At 42.1% G+C, this 14,987-nt stretch overlaps 1 protein-coding gene across 2 annotated transcripts in view; it reads right to left on the bottom strand.

The window, feature by feature from the left end:
• FRAS1 (Fraser extracellular matrix complex subunit 1) overlaps window positions 1-14,987 on the bottom strand; it is a 441,866-nt gene that overhangs the window by 46,636 nt on the left and 380,243 nt on the right. For both annotated transcript variants that reach the window (XM_057502364.1, XM_036906452.2), the window contains 9 exons: window positions 14,416-14,643; window positions 12,206-12,319; window positions 10,336-10,486; window positions 9,093-9,252; window positions 6,779-6,941; window positions 4,299-4,545; window positions 2,715-3,059; window positions 1,003-1,163; window positions 328-475 (listed from right to left, as the gene is read on the bottom strand). In XM_057502364.1, the coding sequence (XP_057358347.1) occupies window positions 328-475; window positions 1,003-1,163; window positions 2,715-3,059; window positions 4,299-4,545; window positions 6,779-6,941; window positions 9,093-9,252; window positions 10,336-10,486; window positions 12,206-12,319; window positions 14,416-14,643 (1,717 nt within the window). The remainder of the gene's footprint in view (window positions 1-327; window positions 476-1,002; window positions 1,164-2,714; window positions 3,060-4,298; window positions 4,546-6,778; window positions 6,942-9,092; window positions 9,253-10,335; window positions 10,487-12,205; window positions 12,320-14,415; window positions 14,644-14,987) is intronic.

Raw genomic sequence — 14,987 nt, 5'->3', positions numbered from 1 at the left:
TCTGCTCCCACAGTACGGGATTTATAGCACTATCAGATTATTTATTGTAATATTCTAATTTTTCTATATAAGGGTCTGAGCCCCCCCAATCAGACATGGAGGTTCTTGAGGACATGGCCCAAGGCTTATAAGTCTTGTTATGCTTAGCAGAGTACCAGAAACATGAATGATGATTTCTCCCCCATATTTCTGTATAAAAGTGTGCACATGCATGTGCATGCATGCACACACACACACACATAAAATTTCTTGAATGAAAATGTGAATGAGTAAAGAAAAAAACAGAGAAGTAGTCTGGGCCACCAACTGCATTCCCCCAAAGCTTACCATCCTGGAACGTGTCATTAATAGCAATGACAGCCTGGAAGGGCTTGGTCAGTTCGGCACCTTGTGCTGAGCTAAGGAAAACCACAAATGTCTCCAGCCCTTCAATTACTGGATACTGAGTGTCATCCAAGATAGTCAAGGTGCAATACTAGAAGAAAAGGCAGATGTTAACTAGACTCACTGAGGTGAGCATTTCACAACATATACAGATATTGAATCAGTATATTGTACACCTGAAACTAACATAATGTTGTATGTCAATTATATCTCAATTTTAAAAAGCAAAATAAGTTTTAAAAAGAAGAAAAATCAAAGCAAACCTTACAAAATGCCCACACACATAGCCATTTGTCTTCGGGAGATTAGAACCATGGTGGCAAGTTGCCTTTCTTTGGTGGTCTTCAAGCAAGATTTTTTTAATCCACAGAGTGATAATTTATTATATGCCTTAAGGTGTTTTGTGGTGGTTTCTATACTAAATTTGTTGTGCTAGATATTAGATGCTGAAAACGTCACTTGGAGAGTTTGTAGAAGATCTGTTTTGCTCTCTTGCTTGTATGGTTGTGATTTTGAAGAAAAGGCATATGCAAAGGGAGTTTGGAGTCCACCAGAGAGTTTGGAGAGACTAGAGACACTTTAACAGACCCATCGAGCCTCTGCCTGCTGTATGCTCACCTGCTCTGTGACACCTGGCCCAAACTCCACCTTCCTCGAGCTGGGAACATAGTCCACTCCTGGAGTGGCAGAAGCTGGGTCTGAGGGCCGTGTGGCACACCACACAGACGTGAAAGTAGAAAGGTCGGTCCCATGGCGGACAACTGGAATCTTCACTGAGCCTGAATTGAGATTCATAGATATTTCAATGGTCAGCCTTGAGCTGGAACATCAATGGGGTTTTCAGAACAATGTTCTTCACAGCAGTAGCAGTTTTATCTGCTGGCCTAAGTAAGCCAACTTCAGCGATGCTCCTGTGCTCCCTCTGAGGAAGGCTGAGAGGTGTCACCACCCTTCTTTTTATTAACACTAAGGCAAAGAACCGACCTGGATGAGGGCCTCATGGAGGTAGTGCTGGAGACAGCCCTTAGGGGAAAGTGGTTTTGTGGCTTCACAGGAGAAGAACAATGCATTTAAGAGGGCTGGGCCTACCAAAAATCTCAAGCCTAGTTAGAGAGAAGAAACTCGGAGACTAGGGCCTCAGGAATGATCTAGAAAATACTCAGTTAAAGAAGAACTGGCTAGGGGACTCTATGGGGCCTGAAGCTGAATGTTCCTAATTAAATGTTCCTACATGGCCTGTTTTCTCTATTTTATCCAAGTGGTGAACACATCATTACCTAAACCATATGTGCTTATTGATTATCTGAGTAAAGAAGCCTCATTTGCTGGTCTACTATGACATCATACTTTGTAGTGTCCTAATATTATATATACATGTAGATTTCAGCTATTTTCACAATCTAGGTCAGAGAAAAGTACATGAAAATCCCATTAGTGATATGTTTCTAACCAATAAGCTGTGAGGTGTCAAGTAATCATGGCTAGCCATTTGGTATATGGGAAAAGAAAATGGAATAGTAGAAAGGACACTGGGTTCCAATCTCAGGTCTGTCATATTAACTGCTGATCTTTGATGATGTATTTATTATCTCTAGGCCTCCATTTGCTTTTCTATGCAATGCTTTCTCTTCCATATAAGCCTAAATGAGAATGCAGGGAATGGCACATGGCATGGTACCTGACATTCAGTAAGTGCTTAAAAATATCAGTGCCCACTATCCCCCAGAATATTGCTTTCAAACAGGTGAAAGGCCTTGATCAGGTGGCTCAGAGCAGTAGATACTCAGCACAACTGCTGCCCCTTCTGGCCGTATGTCTGCCAGCAGTGTGCAGAAAACTTTGAGACCCTTGTGGAGCCAAAATAGGGAAGGAGCCTGAGTAGAAGATATCTGCCTATTGACCACTTTGGGCTGTTACATAAATGAGAAAGATCCATTTGTTAAGACACTGAATCTTGGAATGCATGTTTTGGCAGCTAGCAGCTAAATAAGTTACCCCCATCTTCTTAGATCATTCTTCTCTTCACAAACCAAGATGCTTATTGGCACTGTGCACTCCTTCTGGACCAGAGAGGTCAGCCAATGAAGCTCTAAGCCAGATCCCTCGCTCCCTGCCATCAGTAACCAGAGCATGAAAAGTGAATGGAACTTCCTAGTCTTCACTTCCTTCCACTCTTGGACTTAATGCCTGGTAGTACATCTTCAGCCCGACAATAGTGTGACTAAGGAATAACCTTCTTAGTGTCTTGAGGACATTCTCAAAACTAAGGAAATTGTTCAAGAAAGGGATCAGGAGATGGGAGATGGAGCCCCAGAGATCCTCTCCATTACCTGCATCCTCACTGACAGTGAAAGCTGTGTCGCCCAGGGATACAGTGGAGGCATCATTGGGACCATTAATGAGCACCTTGGCCGATGCTATCTTTCCGATGTGGGCATTGTCAGAAGCATCTGCTAGGGCAATCTCAAACTCTTCTTCCTCCTCGTACTCGCTGTCATCAATGAGCATGACATCACAGGTGGACATGGTGACACCAGGCCCAAATGTCACACGACTCTCAGCAGACATCCCTCTAGATTTAAAATCAGAGCCTGATTCTAGAGCATAGAGGCTACTTCCCATAGCTGACTTAGGGACTGTGTAGCAAATCGCAGATACAATGCTGCTTGAATCCCCTGAAATACAAATGGCAAGAAAACCAAAACATTTGAATGAGCACCTTTCAGGTTTTAAAATTCCGGATAACCTGATGAGCTTGGTTCCCGCTGACACATTCCATCGCTATTTGTATTCAAACTCTGATGTGAAAGCTTCCTGCATTGCAGTGCTTTAGCCTATGATATAACTCACTTGAGGGCTTAATACGCCCCAGATACTTCACCAAACAACTTAAAATGGATTTCCTATTCTGTGCATTTTGTGCTCTGTTAATTCACAAGACTCATTGTCCACTACCCACAGTGGGTAGAAAGATAAGAGACATATTTGGTACTTTAAGTAGTGAAGTAATTGTGTCCTGAAGGTAGTGTTATGTGCACAGTTCACTGCTTTTCTGAATGAACTTCTGCAGTTTAAGTCCCAGGGAAAAACAAGCTTGTTGAAAATAAGAGACAAAACGAAAATAAAACCTGCTTCTCTGTACAAATGGCTTAACTTATTAGTGCCGCCACTTCCCTGGATGTCAGCCTGTCCTGGGCCCAGCTTCCTGGCCCAGAGCAATCATGGGGCTTGCTTGTTTACCAAGTGGTGTCATCAAGGGTTTACATGATCCACAGGGTTTGTTACAATAGTACCCAGGCAGCAGATTCAATAAAAAACCTGACATCCTCACTTACAGTCAGGCTGTGGCTTTGAATGGGAACTTAACTTCCATGTATTTTACTTTACAGTCTAATATTCTACAATCATAAATCATATGATCTTTGTTTTGGTTTTGGATCCCTCAAGAATAGCCCTTTATTTCTCCCACAGAATTTACTTCTCATCTGACTCTGTATGTGGCACTCCACTCATACAGGGAAATCTTTAAACACATTTTCTGTGTTCCAAGAACTAAGATGGGAATCCAATTCCTATAAACTTTAATTTCCCTCCTTGACCAAGGCCTAAATATTTTATGGATTGGGTGATTTAGCCTTCTAAATTCACGAATAATTTGCAAGGCCAAATATAATCTTCTAGTCCCATTAAAGAATAAAGAGTGTGCTAACAACTTGAACTAAGAAGAGAAGCCTTCTGATAGTACTTACTATAGTAGGATCTTTACTAGTGTTGTTCTGGGATTTACATGGGTTAATACATGTAAAATACTTATGCATACATGTTAATACAGTACATGAGCACTTGGCACATAAAGGGACTCAATAAATGTTAGCTATTATTATAGCTTCTTGTCACCTTTGGCACCAACAGACCTTTTCTTTCAACAGGTGCAAATAGAAAACCAGAGCTCTCGTTGACCCGGTAGGTCTTCTTATCAAACTCTAATGTGGGTTCGTCCTCAGTGTCATTGATAATGACCTTCGCCTGGGTGATCTCCCCTAAGAGGGCATATGCTGGCATGCTGAGCTCCACGGTAAAACTCTCGATGTTCTCAAACACTTCATCATCATTGATGACAATGGTGCAGGACTTGGTGTCCTCTCGCTCATCAAACTGCACCTGTCACAAAGGAAACAACAGTTAAGTTGTATCTCGGGCTCCTTGCTTTGCTCCCCCAGAGCATCATGGGATAAGAGGATGCAAGCCCAGTGGGCAGAGCACTGAATGAAATAGCTGGTTCTTCTTGCCCAACTTCCTGCTGTATCACCTGGGACACTTGGCTGTCTCTTCCTCTTCTTCATCTGTACATTGGGGCTGATTTACTATATAGGGACATGGAGAGCAAAGACCTCTACTATTTAGTGACTATGGAAAGACTGTAGGTAACTACTCATATTCTGTTTTAATAACTAATTTGGGATAGCAAAAATCATTTGATTACTTTGTTCCCCTTCCATTTATGGCAAGTTTAGTGGAAAAGATACTTGGACTTGGAGGGTGAACTTCTGGCCTCAAGTCCTGGTTCTGTTACTTCCAAGCCAGGTTAGGCTATGAAACTTTACAGACATCAGATTGTCCATTGGCTAAATAATAATTATAATACTCATATTTTGCATGTTTATTGGGATGACTATAGGAGATAACATATAATGAAAGTGCTAAGTATATTTTAAAGCATTGAACAAATGCAAGATACTAACCTAATTATCATCACCATATTACTTGTATAATCAGAACTGACACAGAATCTGAGTACTGAATAGTGGAGTTGGAATTCAGAGAAAGTTACATTATAAATAAGACAGACTGAATTTTAACTTTATATTTGACCATATCCTTTGTAACTAAGATGAGCTAGATGTGAAAGAATGTAACCTGATATAAAACAAATATATTATTTTATATGCATACAACTGTACATTTGTAGGGATTTATTCTGATTTTAATTTGCTTAAAAAAAAAGACAAAAAAATCTTCAAATGAAATGGGCCTATGGGTTTGTCCAAAACAGTAAGGGCAAGAAATAGGCCTGAACTGGACTTTGTGTAAACTGACATAGCTGTAAAGTATAAAATTAGTCATAAACCTCTAGGGACACACAAATCTGAAAAATAATTTTCATCAACAAAAAATTACTATTGTATATCTAATACACTAATTATATTAACTTTAACTTAGCTCCGCATTTCAAAACATTCCCAATTAACTGAAACACTCAATAGATCTCTAGTATTTAGATGTAGACCACACTGCCTTTTGCCTTTCCTTGAAAAGCACAAGTATATACTCTTTTTTATTAATTTACTAATTAATTAAAACGCCATAGCTTATCTGTTCTTTCCTAATTCCTCATTTAAGTTGGACCTACAAGGGCTTAATTTACTCTGGCTGAAATGTCTCAAAGAGAGAGCTCACTCTTCTTTACAGATTTATGATGCCATAAAAATAATGAAATTACTTTGAAAAAGCATATTTTAACCACCTAATAAGTGCCCTAACATAGGAGGGAACCCATGCAGGGCATCCTGCCATATAGGGGCTCACTATTTAAGTCCTCCTCCTTTCTCTTTTGCTTTTACTATCCTTTCTCTCTCATTTATATCCTGTCCTAATTACTATCCCTTAACATAGAGACTTGAAAATTTCTCTCTCTACCCCTAAGCTCTTCTCTGCACTCCCTACCAACCTACATAGCTGCCAACTTTTTGTCTTTAAGGCAACTCAGATGTCCAAAGCAGAATCAAGGCCACCCCCCTCGCCAAACCTGCTCCTCTATGGTGTCCACCTCAGCAAGGGAGAGCACCACCACATCTCCCTTCCCTTACTATCTGACCCACTGCTGAGGCCTCTCGATTCTTATACATCTGTTGAATCCACCCACTTGTCTCCACCTTCACTTTCTAACTGCTGCTCAAGCTCCCCTCATCTCTCACACAGCTTATTGCAAGAGCTTCCCAACTGGTCTCTGCACATTCTCTCTTCCTGCCTTCAGATAAAGAAGGTGAGGGGAGCGGGGTTATACAGAGTTGACAGATGTATAGGTTTGTATTTGCAAGATACCAAAGGCTGAGGGAAGACCGTGATGCCTTGCAAACTTCTTTGGGTTATAAAGCAAAACACAAGGACTGAGAAGCCAGACAGGTAAAACTTCTGCAGTTAAAACTCAGTGAAGATTAGCTGGAGAGTGAAGAATAAAGCACTGTGGGGAGGGGACAGAGGGAAATTGCTTGAGAAAGGGCACCAATGGGAAGGGAGGTGGGGTACAGAGAAGTAGGAAAGTGCACAGCCACGTCCCAGCCCTGGCTGGAGCCTACTGACAGTTGAGGAGTCAGAGGCCCGCTCGCCCACCTACCTGGCCAGCGTACTCCACATAGTCTTGCTGTCCAGCCTGGGAGCTGACGCCAGAGCTGGCGGTGCCCTGCCTGGTGCGACACAGGACGATGGCATACTGGTTCAGGTTCCCGGTCCTCTGCACTGTGACGCTGACGGACCCTGCCTTCTCACTGACATTGTAGCTAGAAGACACAAAAAGGCAGTCGCTTAAATTCTACCCCAGGACTTGTGACCAATCTGTTTGTTTAATCCCTGTCTCTCCTGGTTGATTACCGGTGTCAGGCAGTTCAGAGAAGAGGAAGTTTGGTTGGTGTAAGAAGCCGGTTGTGAACCAAGGGACTATGCTCAGCTGGGACAGTCACAGCACCTCCTGACAAGGAGGCTGTGGGGCCAGAATGGCAGAGAATGCTGACCGTCATTCAGAAGATGGGAAGCACATAGGAGCTGTGCACTTCATATTTCAGAACACAGAAAAGTGGTAAACAGTTTCTCCCTAGTGTAGTGGGGTACTCAGAATAGGAAGGTTTGGCTTTTAGGGAAGAAAGCGGCTTGGAAGGCAATTAATGACTTAGTTCAGGTGGGAACTGACTGGACCAGATCTCCAGAAAGTGTGTTGAGGAGCCAGGGCAGTGCCAGAGGTAAGAAAGGAAGAATTGGGCCTAGGTAACAAAGGCTTTGGACCAATCACTTTCTGACAACAGGGAGGGACAGGGTGCTACAGACTGAATGTGTCCCCTCCAAAATTTGTATGTGGAAATCCTAACCCCAACGTGATATTACAGGTGTGTGTAGTGGGGGGCACTTGGGGAGCTGATTAACTTGTGAGGTGGAACCCTCATGAATGGCATTAGTGCCCTTTTATAAAAGAGACCCCAGAGAGCTCCGTGTCCTTCTGCCATGTGAGGACACTGCGAGGAGACAGCCTTCCATAACCTGGGAAGTGTGTCCTCATCAGACACCAAATCTGCCAGCAGGACTCGGACTTGCAAGCCTCCAGAATGAGGAGGAATAAATTTCTGTTGTTTGTAAGTCCCCCAGTCTATGGTTTCTGTTACAGCAGCTTGAACAGACTGAGACAGGGTTAACTTAGCTTGCTGCCAGGAATTTGTATTGCTTTTGCAAAGTAGGGCGCAAACTATCCAGGTGCTAATAATTCATAGTAAGTTCTAGGTTTAGAAAAGACACAGGTGAGTGGAGCCTGAGATGGGCTGTTTTTCATCACTGAGGATGGACATAGACTGGGGCTCATGTTTTGTTGTGAGGGTTGCGGGCCTAGTGCTTCTGAGAGGTTAGTCCCCATTGACAGCTTTGGGACCCTCTACTATTTAGGCCTTGAAACATTATAGGTTGTCCAGAAAATGTGATCAGCTTTATTCAATTTATTTTGAAGGAGACAGAAATAAGAGGTAAATAACAGCAAACATGACATACAGAAGACTTGATTTTAATTTTGCACGATTTCTCCAAGCATGTGTGAAGGGGAGTGTAGTAGCCTTCACCTGGGGCACATGAAATCAAGTTTGTACACTTTTCTCCCCACTCCCCAAGTTCCAATGTTTATCTAAATTATCATGAAGTTGATTTCTTAGAGTAATGAGTCTCTGAAATGTAAATATAAAGAATTATTTCCCCCACAAAAATTATAATCCTAGCTATAATCTGACCTATAAGATCAGCACTGTGCTTGTCCACCTTTATCAGTAGGGGCTTCTCCGCTTGCCTCTTCCCCTCCCCAATAGCCTAATTGGGGCATCTTAAAGAGCTGATTACATTAAACTATGAATTTGTCTCTGGGGGTATATGATCCTATGAACACCAACAGAGTGAGGAAAGAATATAAGCTTGGGAACGGAGAGAATGTAGATGGAAGGGAAAGATGTGGCTATTGTGGCCCATTTTCGGAACTTGAATGTGTATTTTTTTTCCCTATTAGTTCTAGTTTTGAGGATAGAAGCAAAAATACTTGTTGGAGAGGCAGTAAAGTCCAGTGGTTTAAACCACTGGATTTAAACCCTGGTTGTACTGCTTATTTGCTATGTGATTTGGGGCAAGTTGCTTAACTTCTTTTTGTCCCTATTGCTCCATTGTATTGGGGACAATAATAGTACTCACCTCATAACTGCAAGTATTAAACAAGATGACATATGTCAAGTACTTAGTCAGTGTCTGGTGCATATAATACCCAAGAAATATTCGGTGTAGTTTATTCTTGTTATTGTTTCCAACACCACCATATCCCTAGATGACTAGAGCTGCCCCCCAGGGTGCTTCTGCTGGTTTCCTATGCTAGCCTGCTTTGCTTCTTGAGAATGCACACACAGTGACACCCGTACCTGGTATATTTGAAGCTGATGAGGGACCACTGAACATGGAAGACATTGTCGCCGACCACGTTAGGCTTACTGTCTTTCACCAGAAACTGAAAACTATCCATCACCTCGTGGATCTTCTCCTCATGCAACACGTAACGGATCAACCCCAAGTTCACATCCTCTGTGAGAAAAAAAGACACTTAATTAACAGGGATATATGGCAGCCTCACGGATTCCACACCAACACACCCAGTTTATTCTTCTAATGGATTACAGACACAACTTATTTTCCCAAGAACAAAAAGGAATAGTAGTCTTAAAGAAATAAATGTTTCTTCCAGATTTAAAAATCAAACCCTATAGCTCTGTGTAACAAAAGACCTGTCTTAATGTATAGGAAATGCCCTTATGCTGTTATAAAATGAGAATCCCAGGGTCTTGGTAAAAATGTACTTTAATGAATACCTATGGAATGTTAAAGGCAAATATGAGAAAATCTGACTCCATCCTCCATGTATATGTGCTCATCCCCTCCCTTATTTCCATCTATTAATAAGAGTCCTTGGAAGGCATGTGCTGCTAAGGAAAGCTGGGGTTGGATTTAAAAAGCACTTACACAAGGCACAGGTAAAATGGGGTCCAGAGAGACACAAGACTGAGGACAGGGAGACAGGAAATGTGGTTCATGAATTGTAAGATGCAGGCAGCTTTGCAGTGACTGCCCTCTATCAGTCTATCCTTGGAAGGAGTCTGGAAGAGCCTAACAAGCTTATGAGAAGCTAAAATACAAAAGGGTCTGCTTGATGTAATTCAAAATAGGAAAATATTTCTGTTGAGCAACCTACCCATGTTGATTTTGGTTTCTTTGCTGAAGACTTAAAAAACAATCTATAACCCTTAGAGACCAAAAATAAACCACACAGGATCACAGGCCTTTCATAAATCCTGGTGGTTGTTTTCAGTTTTTGTTTTTAAAGTAAGCCAAGCAGTATCATTTCCAGAAAACCTGGACAAAACCTAAAACAATTTGGGAGCTGAGGAAGTGTGGTAAAGATGAAATTTTTTCCCCATAATTCAGAGTAATAGGAAAGAAATCAGGAGAAGTAAAATTCTGAAGTTGGATGGTTAGACAGTAAAAGATCTGTATGTCTGCAGTTAGGTTACTTAGGGTAAGTAGATGGAAGTGGCTGTGAGAAAAACCAGGGAGGCAGGAAGAGTGCACTAGCCCAGATTCCTCCCCCGTCTCAGTTCCCCAAGGCCCCACCCTGTGTGAAAGTAACAGCAGGCTGGCCAGGCTGCAGCTTGCTCTCCACATAGCCATGCTTCGGGCCCTCCGTTATCTCATAGATGAGCTGCAGGTCTGCGGTGTCCGGGTCCGTGGTCAGCAGTTCCTTCTTGGTGATCAGGTTGGTTGCCTGGAATAGAAACCCATTAAATTTAATTCCTGACGTGGGAATAAAGCCAGAACAAGACCCTCTGTAGGCTTAATTTAGTCCAACAATGATTTACTGAGCCACATTTACTGCACAGAAAACTGTCAGGATGGAAGAGGCTATGAGGATAGAAAGCATCCCAGCCTCTGCACTTGAGGTGTTCACACAACTGGGAAAGTAAGGCTTGTGAGCGGGGTAATTGTGGCAAGAGCTAGAACGAGAGATACAAAAAGAACGCTGTATGCTTTCTGAGAATGAGAGAAATTAATTCCATCTGCCAATGGGGATGGAGGTACTTGAGGTGATGCAATATGAGTTTGGCCTTTAAAGAAAATTGGGATTTTGAAAGAACGCTACAATACAGAGAAGATAGCCACTTTATGCCTTACATGAGTAAATTACAATGCTTGAAATTGAGCAAGACATATATATACCTGATACCCCAATACTGCCCAAATATGCTGGCAGCATTTTAATTCACTTACTTGTTCCTTCATTCAACAAATATTTAGTGAGAGCAAGGATTTGAGAGAGTAAATGGGTGGTCAACAGTATTAAACATAACTAGATCTGTAAAACAAGGACATATAAGTGACCTCTGGATTTGGCAAATAGAGGTCATTGGTGACTTTAGTGAGAGTCACGGCAACAGGACAGGAATGGGAATAGAAAGCTAATTGGAGAGTGGCAAGAAGAGAATGGAATGGTTCTGAATATGGAGAAAAAGACCAAATAGGGCCTGAGGGGAATTCATACTAATTTTGTTTCATACATTTAAAAAAATCCCAACCAGTTCAGTGGAAAGCTATGACACAACAACTACATATACAACCAACTAGTGAGCTCTGTGGAGATGAAAAAAATCCATATTCCAGTGGATACACCACGCACAAAAGTAGGACATTAGTTCCCAAGCTGAACTGAAGAAGTGTGTGTGTTTGTGTAGGGATGAGCAGTTTCTGACATGTTACCAGGTGAGAATTGTGGCCTATCTTAAAATGATCAAACTGGGACTGAGGAAAAGGAAAAAGAAATTTTTCAAGTAGAATTCCTCTAAGAACACTCACCTACAAAAACACATCCTTCCCATATATGGCATATTCCAGACATTTCCCCAAATCCATCCTCTCACTCTTCTAGTTACCAAATTTTTAGCTGAGCACCTACCTGCCCAGCTACAGACATTATTTCCCAGCCTCCCATGTTACTTGCCAGATTACTTGCCAAATGAGTATGAATGCAAGTGATGTGTTTAATTCCTGCATAACTTGCTGAGGATGAAGTTCCTGGCCCTCTACTGCTCTGTTTTCCTCTTCCCATGGGCTGGAATATGGAAAACGTTTGGCCATGCCATCAATAACAAAATCATTCAGTGATGGTAGAACAATAAGAGAGAGAAAATCTGCATTTCTGAATGGTCATGTGGAGCCTTTGACTACTGACTTCCACCCTATAGTGAGGGGAAAAAAAAAACTAAACTCCTATCTTGTTTGACATTTTGAAGGTCATTTTGTAAAAATACTTTAAATTACACACAATCCTAATCAGAATCATGGAGCTCTCCAATCTCAGGGAAAAGTGGCTCACTTAGGGAAGGATAAACATGAGTTGGACTGAGGTTCTATTCCTATTCAAGAGTTGTATGAATTAAAACATAGCCCAGGTTGGTCAGTGTGAATGTGGCAGATGGAAAGGCCTCACCTTGCTGTCCATATACTCCAGCCATTGAAGCCCCAGGTTAGTGACGACTCTAGGGCTGCCGTCATCCACGGGGAGGATGGCTACTCGGAACTGCTGAGGTGCGGCCGTCATAACCTGTGGGGGAAAAACCAGAGAGGAAACTGTATCATTCAGACATGTGAAACATGTCAGGCCCAGGACCTACAAAACTGGAACCCCTGAAATGTGTTGACACTTCAGGTTGGGCAACTGAACCAGCTTCCATTATTTCCATTACTTCCATTACCTGACAGGAGGCTTAAGAGAGAATACGGATTGATAAAGTGGGGAAAACAGGAAAGGAAAGTAAGAAACAAGGGGATTCTCACTGGCATTTCAAGGGTTATAGAAGCTGACTTTCACATACCTATGCATTCTTCAGTTGAGTTCAGTATTGCCCTGAGGTGAAATAATAAACAAAACATTTCCCTTTCAATAAGTCTTACTACAATTTTCATGAGAGGTGGACAGAAATTATCATTAAAATGTTAATGTCAAAGTCTCCGGGTGGGATTTTGCCAGATGTAAAAAGAGGTTTCATGGGAGGAGATTTTCCTTTTTTTGCTCCGAGAGAGTGTCTATATGGGGAAAGGAGGCAGAGGAAATCAAGAATAAAAGCATTTGTGGGAATAGTGAGCAGAAATTTGGGTTTGTGATTTCATTCTCACACAGATACACACATGCATTGACATGACATGTGCCTGGGGAGTCTGGACGTGCCCCTCACCATTTCTGCAACCTTCAGGCAGGTGCACAGGGCATCAAGATGCTGGCTCTTCAATCTCCTATGATTCTCCTCCTAAATAATTTCCATTTTTAAAATAAAATAATGGTCCCTCTGGAGACCTACTGTGACCTTTCATGTCTATCAGAGAGGTATCCTTCTTGCTGATTCATCCTGAAATCATTTTTCTCTTCTGAAAGTCAAACTAATGAGATGCAGCTACAGTTTGGGAAAGAAAAAATAAAAGCAGTGACTTGCCGGGTGGTGATACAGTGCAGACACTGAAACGGCAGGAAATCCCAGGAGCCATCCCACTGACACCTCGGCCACTTGAGAACGACCTTCACACAGGCCGTTTGTCTCTGAAGGAGACAGGAGAATCTTTCCTCCACAAAAGGAATCATTCCCATTCATTGTCCAAGTGTGAAAGGAACTCTGCAGGACTGAGAAGCTGACACTTTCGTTATTGTGGAAGTAGAGTCAGGTCACTAAAACTGCTGCTGCTGAGTCAGACACATATGTGTGAGATGTAGGAATGTCCAGAAGCCTACCTTTTACCAGAGATGCAATAATTACCAGGGGAAGGTTCTGGTACTGTAAGAGACCTGGCTAAGGAATGAAGGAATGAGTGAAGATGATAGGGTGGGTAGTGGGGGGCTACCTTAGAGTTTCCCCTGGACACCTGGATATCAGAAGGGACTAATTCTCTTAAGGAAGTAAAGCTTGACAACCACATGACCACAAGGAAAAAACATCTTCACCTGTTTCACAAGCTGCTCCTAAAATGGCGATAATGATGATGATTACAGACACAGTTCATTGGATATTTCCTGCATAAGGCACTGGGCTAAGTACTTTATGTACATTATGAGGGTAGATATCCCCCCACTTTGAAGATAGGGAAACTGAGGCTCAGAAAGGTTAAATGACTAGCAAAGACATTTCAGCTAGAAAGTGACAGAGCTAGAATTTAAGTTAGCATCTTTGGATGCAAAAGCCATACTCTTAACCACAGTAATTCTTCATGATATTGAGAAACTCTGTCTGGCTGAGGGGACATATAAAAGAGAAAGGCAATCTAGAACCATATGATATTATTGAAAAACCAGATGAAAGAACAACCAAGGAGTAAATGGTGGGTGAAAAGGAAAGAAGAAATGACAGCCATAATAATGACAGTAACTCTCACCTCCTACTGTTGAGTGCTCACTGTTTGCCAACATCCTAAGCACTTTATGTTGATTGCCTCCATTGAGCCTTAGATGAACTGAAGTTGCTGATTACTTTTGCATCCATTTTACAGACAAAAAGCTGAGGCTTCGAGAAGTTAACTAGTTTGCTCATGGCCAATTAGTAAGTGACAGAACAAGAATGCAAACAACGCCATCCTTGGTCAAAATGTCATGTTTTGCCTCTAATAAACTGTCATGCTTTGCATGCCTCCCTGTCTGTTATTTTAACCCCTTACCTCTTTTCCTCCTTCCTCAATAATAAAGAAGGGATTCGTCCCATCAGAAACCATGAAGGTGAACCGGTCTCTGAGGGAGTTGCTGCCATCATGGCTGTAGCTGACCCGGTTCTGGTAGATGTCTTCCATGGTGAAGGTGGAGGTGTGCTGGGAACGCTGCCCATTGCTGGTTCGCTCGATGGTGCCATGGCGTGGGGGCTGCACAATGCTGAATGTGACAGACTCAGCCTATTGAGGAGGGAAAAAACAGGAGGAGAAGGGAAGTGCATAACAGAAACCAGGTAAGTGAGTGATGGCCAAGAGGCAGTCAAGGGTAGCCAAAACGAAAGACATTTATAAAATAAGGATTGCATTTCCTTTATAGTTAAGGAGAGAAATTATGTTGGTTACAGCAACTGAACTTATTCTGGTGTCTTCAGTTGTAAGACTAAGACATTTAAATTTGTTCTTTTAATTTGTTCATTTCTGATTCTGTTTATGTGTGTAGACTCTCTTTTTTTCTTGATGAATCTGGCTGGGGGCTTATCTATTTTGTTTATTTTCTCAAAGAACCAGCTCATGGTTTCCTTAGT

The sequence above is a fragment of the Manis pentadactyla genome, chromosome 5 (genome assembly GCF_030020395.1).
Source record: "Manis pentadactyla isolate mManPen7 chromosome 5, mManPen7.hap1, whole genome shotgun sequence".
In the NCBI taxonomy this organism is placed as follows: domain Eukaryota; kingdom Metazoa; phylum Chordata; class Mammalia; order Pholidota; family Manidae; genus Manis; species Manis pentadactyla.
Note: the sequence above shows the minus strand (reverse complement) of the source record. Positions and strands in the feature narration are given on the sequence as shown.